Source organism: Oncorhynchus tshawytscha, linkage group LG08 (genome assembly GCF_018296145.1).
Source record: "Oncorhynchus tshawytscha isolate Ot180627B linkage group LG08, Otsh_v2.0, whole genome shotgun sequence".
NCBI lineage: Eukaryota > Metazoa > Chordata > Actinopteri > Salmoniformes > Salmonidae > Oncorhynchus > Oncorhynchus tshawytscha.
In genome coordinates, this window is record NC_056436.1 from 76830471 (window position 1) to 76845470 (window position 15000).

At 41.9% G+C, this 15000-nt stretch overlaps 1 protein-coding gene across 4 annotated transcripts in view; it reads right to left on the minus strand.

Annotated features, from left to right (window-relative positions):
- Positions 1–5741: 5741 nt before the first annotated feature.
- LOC112238477 (actin-binding LIM protein 3-like) overlaps positions 5742–15000 on the minus strand; it is a 76640-nt gene continuing 67381 nt past the window's right edge. For all 4 annotated transcript variants that reach the window (XM_042325976.1, XM_042325975.1, XM_042325979.1 and 1 more), the window contains 6 exons: positions 7953–7982; positions 7660–7712; positions 7365–7434; positions 7243–7250; positions 6203–6283; positions 5742–6036 (listed from right to left, as the gene is read on the minus strand). In XM_042325976.1, coding sequence (XP_042181910.1) covers positions 5923–6036; positions 6203–6283; positions 7243–7250; positions 7365–7434; positions 7660–7712; positions 7953–7982 — 356 coding nt within the window. In that variant the 3' untranslated portion in view covers positions 5742–5922. The remainder of the gene's footprint in view (positions 6037–6202; positions 6284–7242; positions 7251–7364; positions 7435–7659; positions 7713–7952; positions 7983–15000) is intronic.

Here is a 15000-nt window from a genome sequence, read left to right on the forward strand (position 1 = left end):
TGAAGTTAGTGAGAAAAGAACAGCCCGCTCTTTGCTGGGTCCTAAAGCTATACCGTCAAAGTACAGTATGGCAATAGTCCTAACTACCTATATCCAGTGACGGCTATCATTCAGGTTATGTGGTGCTCAACCACATTTTTTTGCAAACAATAACATGCATATTTTGCATGTTATTTTGGCATTAATACGTGTCACACATCAGTTTGCAAACAATGTCAAAATATATACAAATATAATTGAGTTAATAAGGATGCATACAAACATGGTCTATTTTTTTGTATTCTTCAGTAAGGCAGCTCCAAAGTGCAGGTGTTTCAGCCTAGCTCAGTGCTTTCTGTGGTGGTGGGGCAAGCAAGCAGAAAATATGGAGCCTTATGCCATGATTGGCTCACTTCTCTGTCACTCATGGGGACACTACGTCACCGCCAAGTCTAAGGGTAGAGCTCTAAAATTCTAGCCCCTTGGGTGGTGCCATAGAGTTATATTTGAAGTGCCCATCCATGAAGGCTCAAGGTCATGATGTCAAATCACATCATATCTACAGTAGCTTTGATTGGACTGATCATGTCAACATCATACTTCCTAAGCCTTAGCTAGCAGTCATCATCATGAATCAAGTCGACAATCTACTGTCAAATCCCATTTAATCCTTGACATATGAGGATAAATAATGAAGAGAAATTATTGATAAAACATATCGGTGCATATTGACCATTGGACATTACATAACAAGTTGGAAATCGCAAATTCAACAATGAGTGGTTTGGAAGGAATCAGTTGCTAACGGCAAGCATTGCAAATCAATCATTAGCCTGCAATTTAGTGGAGTGGCTGTGTGGTCCCGAGCCTAAGATTAAGGGTCTCTTTTCCTAGTTTAAAATTATTAACATTCAACATTGGCCATGCTGTCAATGAAGCATGATTTGTGCAGCGCTCAAAAGAACTGTTAACTCGGAACTGCAAACTGCAAACTTAAGTGAGTTCAAGACAACTGAAAACTCATGAAAAATGAGCTACGACTGGGAAAATACGCTTTGAACTTTCTTCCAACTCAGAGAATGCCAGACTTTGATGACAAAGTTTGATTACAACATTTTCCCACGAAGGACCACCGCTCCACCTTCCTGTTCAAGTGAACACAACACAACCAGGTCCAAACATGTCCTGTGTGCTGCTGCATAATGATGTAATATGCCAGGGAGATATGTAACCTGTATCTAAGAAAGTAATACTAAGTGTGTGTTGTGTAGTAAGCTGTTAGTAGCCCATGTGCCTCACCCTAATAATTTGGTCAATTTCCACCTCTTAATTTCGACTTGGTGGTGAACATGTAGCCTATAACCTGTTTTTTAGAAATGTAATCATCGAAAATTGTAAGAGCTTTCATTGTCTGCTTATATGCCCCCTTTATTTATCCTACGGTTCTGAATTGGTGTACAAGGAGAACACTGTAAGAACGGCCCATGTTCTGAATTCTGTTGCTGTACATTTCAAAGTGCTGAACAAATAGTTGTATTGACTATGTCCGTCCTAGCTCGCTCATTAATGTCTTATCCGCTTGTCGTCTTCTTATGCCATAGTTTGTGCATCTCAATTGTCAGCAGAAACCGCATTTGTTTAAGCAAGTCAGCCATATCAGCTATGTTTGTTTAAAAGACAGTAAATGAGGCTGAATGAACTGTTTCGCTGCCAGACAAGGCCCCTCTGATAGCCAGGTGTAGCAGTGATATAGTGCAGTTAATGTATTGTTTAGTGTTGTGTTGTGGCTTTATTGGAGATTCATCCTACATGTTTAATTTTTTGCCCCACCAAGATTTACATGCTAAAATGGCCACTGCCTACATCTAACTGCAAGAAGGTCTGGACCTTAACAGCACAGATAGTTGTGGGTTCACCCCATGGTGCAGAGGCACAACATACAGACACGCATATGAATTGATTGATTGATCGATTGACAGTCACATACACATGAAATCAGTATTTTATTGGAATGAATTATACATGATGTAACTGTGAAAAGGAGATAGTTACAGTATGTTTTATAGATTCAAAATAAAACAAATTATACAATTCATAAAATAAGTCCTGGACTAAAAATAATGCATCTATCTATTGAAAATGCTTTTTAGTCCAGGAGTAGGATTAATCTGTGTTAAGGAAATCAACCCTCAATACATTGTGATAGGCATGTTTATCTGCAACATACATATTGTGACTGGATACGTCTTCATAACTGCAAACAAGTGTAGTCTATAACTGTATGTTAACCAAGCTGCACACTTCTCATTTCATGTCTGAAATACAAACTGTATTTAATGTTTGTTTTTGCAATGTTCCAAGATGAATACGTATTCATAATTCAACTAAAGAGAGACATTATCCCCGTGTGTAACCAATAGTGTTCCCTCTATCACAACGCTACAGCAGGTACGTCTAGCATGTGTTTGTCTTCCTGACAGTGAATACATCCAGTCTGTAGCCTATCATTGCGTGAATAATTATCTTAACTGGAGGACCAAAAAGTCTTAGGTTTGACCTAGTCTCACCTGTCAAGGTTTGTTCAGATACCAGTACGGATTCACTGAAGTATCTTTTGCTGTACATATTCACTATCTAACTTTGAATTTAATGATCAGAAATATATTTTCATGATGTAATACAAATATAGGTATGATGTCATTAAAAGATTTGTATGATGTCATTAAAAGATGGGTATGATGTCATTAAAAGATGGGTATGATGTCATTAAAAGATGGGTATGATGCCATTAGAAGATGGGTATGATGTCATTAAAAGATGGCTGCCAGCATCACTGTAAACCAAAAGGTGATAAAGTGAAAGAAGAAAAAGGGAAAGGAGAAATGATCATCAGTAAGCACCATTCAAGCACCATTCAGCACCATTCAAGCACCATTCAGCACCATTCAAGCACCATTCAGCACCATTCAGCACCATTTCAAAAACTAAAACAAAAGCATTGTTTGTTCATTCGTCCATCCATCCATTCATCTATTCAATCATTCTGATAAAGTGGTGTAAATGATATCTACATTCTAGTCATTCAGTTTGCTGGTGCTGCACACTAACAGTTTATAAAATAATCCACAATAGTAAGGCAAAGCCAAAAGTCTCCTGACCTCCGTGTCTCTCCCTCTGTCTCTCTCTCTCTCTCTCTCTGGACCCTGTGGGGAGCGTTTAGTTCAGTCTGTGGCAGTGAGATTACACATTCCCCTCGCTTCCTGTCTGTCTGCCTGTTTGCCTGTCTGCTTGTCTGCCTGTCTGTCTCTCTGTCTCTGTATGTCTGTCTTTCTGCAGCAACACTCTCGTTCTGCTGTAAATTCTCTCTCTCTCTATCGCTCTCTATCTCTGTATTCATTAACAGTCTCTCTCTCTCTATCTCTGTATTCATTAACAGTCTCTATCTCTGTATTCATTAACAGTCTCTCTCTCTATCGCTCTCTATCTCTGTATTCATTAACAGTCTCTCTCTCTCTCTATCGCTCTCTATCTCTGTATTCATTAACAGTCTCTCTCTCTATCTCTTCATTAACAGTCTCTCTATCTCTATCGCTCTCTATCTCTGTATTCATTAACAGTCTCTCTATCTCTCTATCTCTGTATTCTTAACAGTCTCTTCTCTGTATTCATTAACAGTCTCTCTATCTCTATCATTAACAGTCTCTATCTCTGTATTCATTAACAGTCTCTCTCTATCTCTGTATTCATTAACAGTCTCTCTATCTCTGTATTCATTAACAGTCTCTCTATCTCTGTATTCATTAACAGTCTCTCTCTGTATTCATTAACAGTCTCTCTATCTCTGTCTCTCTATCTCTGTATTCATTAACAGTCTCATCTAACAGTCTCTCTCTCTATCATTAACAGTCTCTATCTCTGTATTCTTAACAGTCTCTCTCTCTGTATTCATTAACAGTCTCTATCTCTGTATTCATTAACAGTCTCTCTCTCTCGCTTTCTATCTCTGTATTCATTATCGCTCTCTATCTCTGTTTTCATTAACAGTCTCTCTCTCTCTATCGCTCTCTATCTCTGTATTCATTAACAGTCTCTCTCTCTCTATCTCTGTATTCTCTGTATTCATTAACAGTCTCTCTATCTCTGTTTTCATTAACAGTCTCTCTCTCTATCTCTCTCTCTGTATTCATTAACAGTCTCTCTATCTCTCTCTCTCGCTCTCTATCTCTGTATTCATTAACAGTCTCTATCTCTGTTTTCATTAACAGTCTCTCTCTCTTAACAGTCTCTCTCTATCTCTGTATTCATTAACAGTCATTAACAGTCTCTCTCTATCTCTATCTCTGTATTCATTAACAGTCTCTCTCTCTGCTCTCGCTCTCTCTCTGTTTTCATTAACAGTCTCTCCCTCTCTGTCTCTGTTTCATTAACTGTCTCTCTCTCTCTCTATCTCTGTATTTCATTAACAGCCTCTCTCAGCCTCTCTCTATCTATCTTTATTCATTAACAGTTGTCATTAACAGTCTGTCTCTCTCTGTTTTCATCTATCTCTGTATTCATTAACAGTCTCTCTATCTCTGTATTCATTAACAGTCTCTATCTCTGTATTTAACAGTCTCTCTATCGCTCTCTATCTCTGTATTCATTAACAGTCATCTCTGTATTCATTAACAGTCTGTCTCTCTCTGTTTTCATTAACAGTCTCTCTATCTCTCTATCTCTGTTTTCATTAACAGTCTCTCTATCGCTCTCTATCTCTGTATTCATTAACAGTCTCTCTCTCGCTCTCTATTCTGTTTTCAATTCATTAACAGTCTCTCTCTCTCTAGTCTCTCTCTCTGATTTCTTCTCTCTCTCTCTCTCTATCTCTGTTTTCATTAACAGTCATTAATTAACAGTCTCTCTCTCGCTCTCTCGCTTTCTCTCTCTGTTTTCATTAAGTCTCTCCCTCCTTCTCTCTCTCTCTCTCTCTCTCTCTGATTTCATTCACAGCATCTCTCTCTCTCTAACTCTCTCTCTATCTCTGTTGTCATTAACAGCCTCTCTCTCTCTATCTATCTCTGTTGTCATTAACAGTCTCTCTCTTGCTCTCTCGCTTTCTCTCTCTGTTTTCATTAAGTCTCTCCCTCTCTCTCTCTCTCTCTCTGATTTCATTCACTGTCTCTCTCTCTCTCTCTTCTGTTTTCATTAACAGTCTGTCTCTCTCTCTATCTATCTTTGTTGTCATTAACAGTCTGTCTCTCTCTATCTATCTCTATTGTCATTAACAGTCTGTCTCTCTCTCTATCTATCTCTGTTGTCATTAACAGTCTGTCTCTCTCTATCTATCTCTATTGTCATTAACAGTCTGTCTCTCTCTATCTATCTCTATTGTCATTAACAGTCTGTCTCTCTCTATCTATCTCTATTGTCATTAACAGTCTGTCTCTCTCTCTATCTATCTCTGTTGTCATTAACAGTCTCTCTCTTGCTCTCTCGCTTTCTCTCTCTGTTTTCATTAAGTCTCTCCTCTCTCTCTCTCTCTCTCTCTGATTTCATTCACTGATCTATCTTTGTTGTCATTAACAGTCTGTCTCTCTCTATCTATCTCTATTGTCAGTCTGTCTCTCTCTATCTATCTCTGTCTCTCTCTATCTCTATTGTCATTAACAGTCTGTCTCTCTCTATCTATCTCTATTGTCATTAACAGTCTGTCTCTCTCTCTATCTATCTCTGTTGTCATTAACAGTCTGTCTCTCTCTATCTATCTCTATTGTCATTAACAGTCTGTCTCTCTCTATCTATCTCTATTGTCATTAACAGTCTGTCTCTCTCTCTATCTATCTCTGTTGTCATTAACAGTCTGTCTCTCTCTATCTATCTCTATTGTCATTAACAGTCTATCTTTCTTTAATTAGAACAGTTTCTCTTTCTCAATTTCCTCTAATTGTCTCTCTCTCTCCATGGTTAGAAGAGTCGGGCCTGTTTCTTCATTTCATTCCTCTTCCAGAGAGCCAGCCGGTCAAACTCTGCCACGGTCATCCCAAACACCTGTAGGAACTCCTCGGGACTCAGATGACGCTGGAAAACAGAGAAACACAGGGAGACACTGTAGTATGACTCATGTAGACTATGCGGATAATGTCTGGAATAGTGACCTTTAACTTTTCGTAAGGATAGGAGGCGACATTGAACAGATTATTTAATGGAAAATCAACCACCAAACTAAGCCAGATCTTAACCTCACCTCTAGTCTGGCTCTGTCCACATCTTTAGGCACTCTGTGTCGCCCCCTGGTGGTCACGATCAGCGCTTCATACGGGTAAATCTGCAACGGACAGGTCAGATAGAGTTAGAAGATATATGTAGTCAACAGGGTTGGGGTCAAATCAGGAAGAACACTTAAATTCCAATTCCTATTCTGATAATACTTGGAATTTCATGGTACTTCCTGAATTGATTAAAGTCAAATGGAATTGACCCCAAACCACGTGAGATGAAAAGCTTCAGCAGATGTCTCAGTCATAAAACAGCTGTTTTCTTTGTAATCACAGCATGGAACTCATTGTATGGAACATAGCAGAGATGTTCTATAGAATGAGATGATTATTGGCGGCCCTTCCATTTACTCTCTCTCATCAAGTCTCTCTTAACCTCTCCTCATACGGACTGGAAGCAGCATTTGGAATTTGTGACACAAAGTTTATCGAAAGGTCAGGATGGGCTGAGAGAAATGTCCAGTGACCTCTTGCCCCGGAAGCTCTTTGTTATGCCAGTACATGTCCTGTTAGAATTCTTTAAGAATGCATTCTTCCTTCCTCTCTCCCTTGAAGAGAAAATTCCTAATCTGACATAGCTGGGTGAAAGCAATTTCTTAAAGTTATTCATTTGTGTTAGATCAGTGATTACTTCAAGGAAGGGAGGAGTAAAGGGTGTGTTGTTAATGTATTCAAAAAGGACCCAGGTTCTGACTGTGGAAGATGCCCTGTGACCTACAGTAAGACCCTTTGACTAGGGCAGCTTAGGGCAGGATGCCATAACTCTACCGCTGCTTCCTGTGGTAGGGTCATTGAGCCAGGAGAGAGAGAGAACAGCTATACTGTCCTATAGTGTTCTATTGCCTTTGTATGAACAAACCCCAGTCTTTGTGATCCAGTAGGAATTGTCTTTCTCCCCACCAGTGGTTCCTCACATACCACTTAAGAGGACAGTCTTACATCCTTCTGACTATTGTAGCCTACTGCTTGACAGTCCACTCCACTTTACAATCAACTTTCAGACCCTTACCTTGTATTCTGTAGAAGAGAAAAATAGGAAAAATACCCGATTACAATCATGCAATAAGGAAACACCACAATGTTATAAATGTATTGAGACCTGAACACAGGGTGGTTATACAGCCCTCCTACCTCTGGTTCCCCAGTTGACTTCACTGCTGCTGTCATACTGTTGGTAGTAGTCTGCGGCTGCACTCTGGGGCTGCAGGGATACACATAGAGACCTGTTAGTGATGCTACAGCTGTGTTTGTCAAGTAAGCTTGCATGACAACTAGGAGGTCAACTTGAATTACAGCCTTCTACAGTGTGTAAATCATTTTTGGTTGCTGTCTCCAAGAAATAGGTCTCTCTGTCGAAAGATACTTTAATCTCAATAGATTTGACCATAACTGTATAAATAAAGAATAGTATAGTGTTGGTGGTCACCCTGTTGACACTGTTCCGCCTGTATCCTGGTAGAGAGGCTGATTTGTACGAATCTAGAAAACATGAATGCAATCAATCAATCCAGTTTATTTATAAAGCCCTTTTTACAGAAGTTGTCATACTTGCTTTACAGTTGGGGGTCATATATACATGTCAAAATATCAGAGCAGGTCAGGAAAGAGAGGCACGAACACCTGAATGACTTCATGTCTCTCTCATCAATGTACAGTAGAGGGCGATGTTTACAAACATATGGATTTAATGTATGTAATGCTGTTTAATGTTGTACTCACCATTGTCTAGGCTGTAATTGGATCGAGGAGCTGAAAGAGAGAAAGGAGAGAACAGGATTACTGAAAGAGCGAGAGAGAGAGAGAGAGACAGAGAGAGAACAAGAAAACAAGGCAATCAAACAAGCTACGCGTCAGTATAGAGACAAAGTAGTGTTGCAGTTCAACGGCTCAGACATGAGAGGTATGTGGCAGGGTCTACAGTCACCGTCGCGGACCACAATGTTCTGCTCCCAGACAAACTAAACAACTTCTTTGCTCGCTTTGAGGTCAATACAGTGCCAACGACACAGCTTGCTACCAAAACCTGCGGTCTCTCCTTCACCGCAGCCAACGGAAGTAAAGCATTTAAACGTGCTAACCCTCACAAGGCTGCCGGCCCAGACGGCATCCCTAGCCGTGTCCTCAGAGCATGCGCAGACCAGCTGGCTGGTGTGTTTACGGACATATTCAATCAATCCTTGTTCCAGTTCCCAAGAAAGCTAAGGTAACTGTACTAAATGACTATCACCCCGTAGCACTCACCTCCGTCATCATGAAGTGCTTTGAGAGACTAGTCAAGCATCATATCACTTCCACCCTACCTGACACCCTAGACCCACTCTAATTTGCATACCGCCCCAATAGGTCCACAGATGATGCAATCGCAATCACACTGTCCTAACCCACCTGGACAAGAGGAATACCTAAGAATGCTGTTCATCGACTACAGCTCAGCATTTAACACCATAGTACCCTCCAAACTCGTCATTAATCTCGAGACCCTGGGTCTCGACCCCGCCCTGTGCACTTGGGTCCTGGACTACCTGACGAGCCGCCCCCAAGTCGTGAGGGTAGGAAACAACATCTCCACCCCGCTGATCCTCAACACTGGGGCCCCACAAGGGTGCGTTCTGAGCCCTCTCCTGTACTCCCTGTTCACCCACGACTGCGTGGCCATGCACGCCTCCAACTCAATCATCAAGTTTGCAGACAATACTACAGTGGTAGGCCTGATTACCAAGAATGACGGGAAGGCCTACAGGGAGGAGGTGAGGGCCCTCGGAGTGTGGTGTCAGGTAAATAACCTCACACTCAACGTCAACAAAACAAAGGAGATGATCGTGGACTTCAGGAAACAGCAGAGGGTGCACCCCCCTATCCACATCGATGGGACAGTAGTGGAGAAGGTGGAAAGTTTTAAGTTCCTCGGCGTACACATCACGGACAAACTGAATTGGTCCACCCACACAGACAGCGTGGTGAAGAAGGCGCAGCAGCGGGCGCAGCAGCGCCTCTTCAACCTCAACCTCAGGCTGAAGAAATTCGGCTTGTCACCAAAAACACTCACAAACATTTACAGATGCACAATCGAGAGCATCCTGGCGGGCTGTATCACCGCCTGATACAGCAGCTGCTCCGCCCACAACCGTAAGGCTCTCCAGAGGGTAGTGAGGTCTGCACAACACATCACCGACGGCAAACTACCTGCCCTCCAGGACACCTACAGCACCCAATGTCACAGGAAGGCCATAAAGATCATTAAGGACAACAACCACCTGAGCCACTGCCTGTTCACCCTGCTATCATCCAAAAGGCGAGGTCAGTACAGGTGCATTAAAGTTGGGACCGAGAGACTGAAAAACAGCTTTTATCTCAAGGCCATCTGACTGTTAAACAGCCATCACTAACATTGAGTGGCTGCTGCCAACATACTGACTCAATTTCTAGTCACTTTAAACTATGCCACTTTATATAATGTTTACATACCCTACACTACTCATCTCAAATGTATATACTGTACTCTATACCATCTATTGCGTCTTGCCTATGCCGTTCAGCCATCGCTTATTCATATATATTTTTATGTACATATTCTTATTCATTCCTTTACACTTGTGTGTATAAGGTAGTTGATATGAAATTGTTAGATTACTTGTTAGATATTACTGCATCGTCGGAACTAGAAGCACAAGCATTTCGACTACACTCGCATTAACATCTGCTAACCATGTGTATGTGACAAATACAATTTGATTTGATTTGAAGAGCGAGAGAGACAGAGAGAAAAAGAGAGAGAAAAAGACAGAGAGAGAGAGTCGGATCTGGCTAAAAATACTTGAATCAGTCATAGAGCCCATTGCCCTTTATGGTTGTGAGGTCTGGGGTCCGCTCACCAACCAAGATTTCACAAAATGGGACAAACACCAAATTGAGACTCTGCATGCAGAATTCTGCAAAAATATCCTCCGTGTACAAAGTAGAACACTAAATAATGCATGCAGAGCCGATAGGCCGATACCCGCTAATTATCAAAATCCAGAAAAGAGCCATTCAATTCTACAACCACCTAAAAGGAAGCGATTCCCAAACCTTCCATAACAAAGCCATCACCTACAGAGAGATGAACCTGGAGAAAAGTCCCCTAAGCAAGCTAGTCCTGGAGCTCTGTTCACAAACACAAACACACCCCACAGAGTCCCAAGACAGCAGCACAATTAGACCCAATCAAATCATGAGAAAACAAAAATATAATTACTTGACACATTGGAAAGAATGAACAAAAAAACAGAGCAAACTAGAATGCTATTTGGCCCTACACAGAGAGTACACAGTGGCAGAATACCTGACCACTGTGACTGACCCAAACTTAAGGAAAGCTTTGACTATGTACAGACTCAGTGAGCATAGCCTTGCTATTGAGAAAGGCCGCCGTAGGCAGACATGGCTCTCAAGAGAAGACAGGTTATGTGCTCACTGCCCACAACATGAGGTGGAAACTGAGCTGCACTTCCTAACCTCCTGTCCAATGTATGACCATATTAGAGACACATATTTCCCTCAGATTTCACAGATCCACAGAGAATTCGAAAACAAACCCAATTTTGATAAACTCCCATATCTACTGGGTGAAATTCCACAGTGTACCATCACAGCGGCAAGATTTGTGACCTGTTGCCACAAGAAAAGGGCAACCAGTGAAGGACAAATACCATTGTAAATACAACCCATATTTATGCTTATGTATTTTCCCTTGTGTACCCTTAACCATTTGTACATCGTTACAACACTGTATATATACGTAATATGACATTTGTAATGTCTTTATAGTTTTGAAACTTTATTGTTTTGAGAGAGAGAGAGAGAGAGAGAGAGAGAGAGAGAGAGAGAGACAGAGAGACAGAGAGAACCTCCTAAGAAATTTGACAAAGGCCTTCTTTCAGCTAGAGAAGAGTTTCACAGCAGAGTTTCTAAACCCAGAGGCACATCATTGTGAGACTTCTGCGGAAATGCTTGCAAAAAAGACCAGGCCAGGGTTAGTTGTTAACCTTCTCTGAATCTAAAGGCACAACCTAGATTTCGAGCCAATTTCTAAAGTGGTTAAACATGTTATTACTCCAACCTCATGAATTGAAACTGACACGTTTCAATTTATATACCAATCCCACTGCAGTGTTTGTGGTCTGTGCCTCCCCATCCTATTCCCCTCCCCTTCCTTCTGAGCTGATTTAATGAGAGACAGAAGAATGAGAAGCATGTCACCTCTTACTATTCACAAATAACCCACAGTATGGGACGTCATTATTATGAAGTGAGGTAAGGGCATAGACTCTCCGTCTAAACATGCATTATAAAGTCGCCACAATCTGACTAGGGGAAAAAATGACAGTTTCAGAGGCAAAGTCAAATGGTTGATGTACCCAGAGAGACCAGCTCACTGGTTTCTCTTCATCTTGTTGAACGCTGCCGAGACCTTAACTAAAGATATCGGTTTAAAAGCTGACAGTGTTTTTATACACTTTTATTTGTTGGGCTAAATTGCTGTGAGCGCTGCTATGCTGGATCTCTCCAGATTCCGTATCGGGGGAGAGACGCGAAAGCCCAGCTACCCTGCTGGCTCGGCGGTCTCAAATGGAGACGTTTCCAGCGCTGCGTGGGCTGTGTTTACTTTGCTTTGTTCCTGGACAATGTGGACCACGTTGACTTTCAATGCAGCAACTGCTTGCTTGCGGAGGACAACAGGGGTGAAGTAGCTACTCTTAGCAAGCAAGTAGCGAACCTCCACAAGCTACTGGGGAACCCACACCAACCTACTTTTTTATTTTTCTTCCACCTCAGTAGCTGGACGCCACTCTGGTCTCAGTTTCACCCCCATGGTGGCTCTCCACAGCCCCATCCCTGAAGGGATCTCCCCCTTCCCTGGAGAACGGAGCTGTTCTTGACCCAACCAACCAGCCATGGAGGTACGTCACTCGCCTTGGAAGTCGAAGAAGGCGTCCTCTGGCAACGTGGTCTCCATTGAGATGTTGAGCCCGGAACTGACACAGACCAGAAAAGGCTGATTCCAGAGGTTCTGGCGCCTTCGTCCTTGGTGCCTTCTCAATCAAGATCGGATCCGGAGGTACCTGTGTCTTCATCCTCGGTTCTGTCTCCCTCTCTGGTGGCTTCTACCTCGGGTTCAGATCCTCGGAGCTCCAGTCCGTGAGGCTGCCTGAGAGACCGGCCCATTCGACAACATCGGCAGATCTACGGTGAGAAACATCTCGGTCCCCAAGGCAAAAACCCTGTGCTTGTCACGCCCTGATCTGTTTCACCTGTCTTTGTGATTGTCTCCACCCACCTCCAGGTGTGACCTGTTTTCCTCATTAGTCCCTGGGTACTTATTCCTGTGTTCACTGCTTGTCTGTTGCCAGTTCGTCAAGTCAACCAGTGTGTTTTTCCCAGTCTCCTGCTTTTTCCTTCTCACTGTTTTTTCTAGTCTCCCGGTTGTGACCCTTGCCCGTCTGGATTCTGAACCCGCCTGCCTGACCATTCTGCCTGCCCTGACCTCAAGCCAGCCTGCCACTCTGTACCTTCTGGAATTTGACCTGGTTTTGATATTTTGCCTGTCCACGACCATTCTCTTGCCTACCCCTTGGAATATAATAAATATCAGAGACGAACCATCTGCCTCCCGTGTCTGCATCTGGGTCTCGCCTTGTGCACTTATAGTGCTACCCAGGAGCACGAGTACAGGACATAACAAGGCTGCTTCCGACTGTTCTACCACAGATGCCGGGAGCTGACACTGTCGTAGTCCATGTGGGGTCAAACGACATCAGGAGGGCTAGCTCGGAACATTTGACAATGGATTTTAAAGAACTGATTTTAGCATTAAAAGACTCCAAAAAACTGCCAATAATTTCAGGTCCAGTACTATCGTTGGGCCACAGGTGTGAAAGATTCAGCAGACTGCTGGCATTATACATCTGGCTAAAAGACTACTGTAGCTCTGCTGGAGTCACTGTTATTGATAACTTTGTCACCTTCTGGAAACAGAATGGAATGACAGAGTTTATCCAAATCATCTGGCTCCTGGACTCTGTCCATGCACTTCAAGGCTACGTTGAAACAATGACTGGTAAATTATCCAAGACCAGCTCAGTTAGTCCCTACCATTGTGACAATGAGTCGTCATAATGCTGCATCAAATGTACATGATCTTAGGGGCATTGGCAAACGCAATGTAAGCAATTTAATGTATGTACCCCTAATTGCACCGAATACATCTGTTTATCCTACAGCTATTGTAAGCACTAATCATGAGCCTATAAAACAGAGTTACACTGAGGTGCTGTGCATTAGTAGGAAGACTCCAATGTAAATAACATGAGTAAGTCTACCTCTGATAAGCTTCCCAGTAAAGCATTAAAAACAATCAAGCAACCCAGAAAAGTGCTAAAAATAGCCCATATTAACATATGTAGCCTAAGAAACAAGGTCCATGAAGTCAATAACTTGCTTGTAACAGATGACATTCATATTCTATCTCTGAAACTCACTTAGATAAATCTTCTTGCGACTAGCAATCCCGGATCCGGGAGCGTAATCATAGCCTCAAACGAATTAGCATAATGCAGCGGACATAAATACCCCTAGAAAATATTCCTATTCATGAAAATCACAAATGAAATATATTGAGACACAGCTTAGCCTTTTGTTAATCACACTGTCATCTCAGATTTTCAAAATATGCGTTACAGCCAACGCTAGACAAGCATTTGTGTAAGTTTATCATGGCATAATGCTATGCTGTGCTGGCAGCAGGCAACATTTTCACGAAAATAAGAAAAGCAATCAAATTAAATAATTTACCTTTGAAGAATTTTGGATTTTTTTCACTCAGGAGACTCCCAGTTAGATAGCAAATGTTCCTTTTTTCCAAAAAGATTATTTTTGTCGGCGAAATAGCTCCCTTTTGTTCATCATGCTTGGCTGAGAAATCGACCGGAAAATGCTACCACTACAACGCCAAACACTTTTTCCAAATTAGCTCCATAATATCAACAGAAACATGGTAAACGTTTTTTAGAATCAATCCTCAAGGTGTTTTTAACATATATATTCGATAATATATCCGTCGAGGCAATTGGTTTCTCATAAGAAGCGATTGGAAAAATGGCTACCTCAGTATTTTACCCAAGATTTTCTGTGGGAGACACCATGTGACCACTTGCTAAATGTGGTCCCTTACGGCTATTCTTCAACAGAAATCCGTAAAAAGACGTCACAATGCTGGAGACACCTTGGGGAATACGTAGAAAACGTAAGCTCATTCTTAGCTCATTCACAGCCATATAAGGAGTCATTGGCATGAGGCGGTTTCAAAAAATGCGGCACTTCCTGATTGGATTTTTATCTGGGTTTCGCCTGTAACATCAGTTCTGTTGCACTCACAGACAATATCTTTGCAGTTTTGGAAACGTCAGAGTGACGTTTTCTATCCAAAGCTGTCAATTATATGCATAGTCAAGCATCTTTTCATGACAAAATATCTTGTTTAAAACGGGAACATTTTTCAACCAAAAATTAAAATATCGCCCCCTGGTCGTAAAAGGATAATACATTTGATGATACAGTGGTAGCAATACATGGTTCTAACATCTACTGAAAAGACAGAAATGCCAACGGAGGCGGTGTTGCTGTTTATATTCAGAACCACATTCCTGTAAAGCTTAGAGAGGATCTCATGTTAAATACTGTTGAAGTAATATGTCTACAGGTTCATCTGCCTCACCTCAAGCCTATTCTG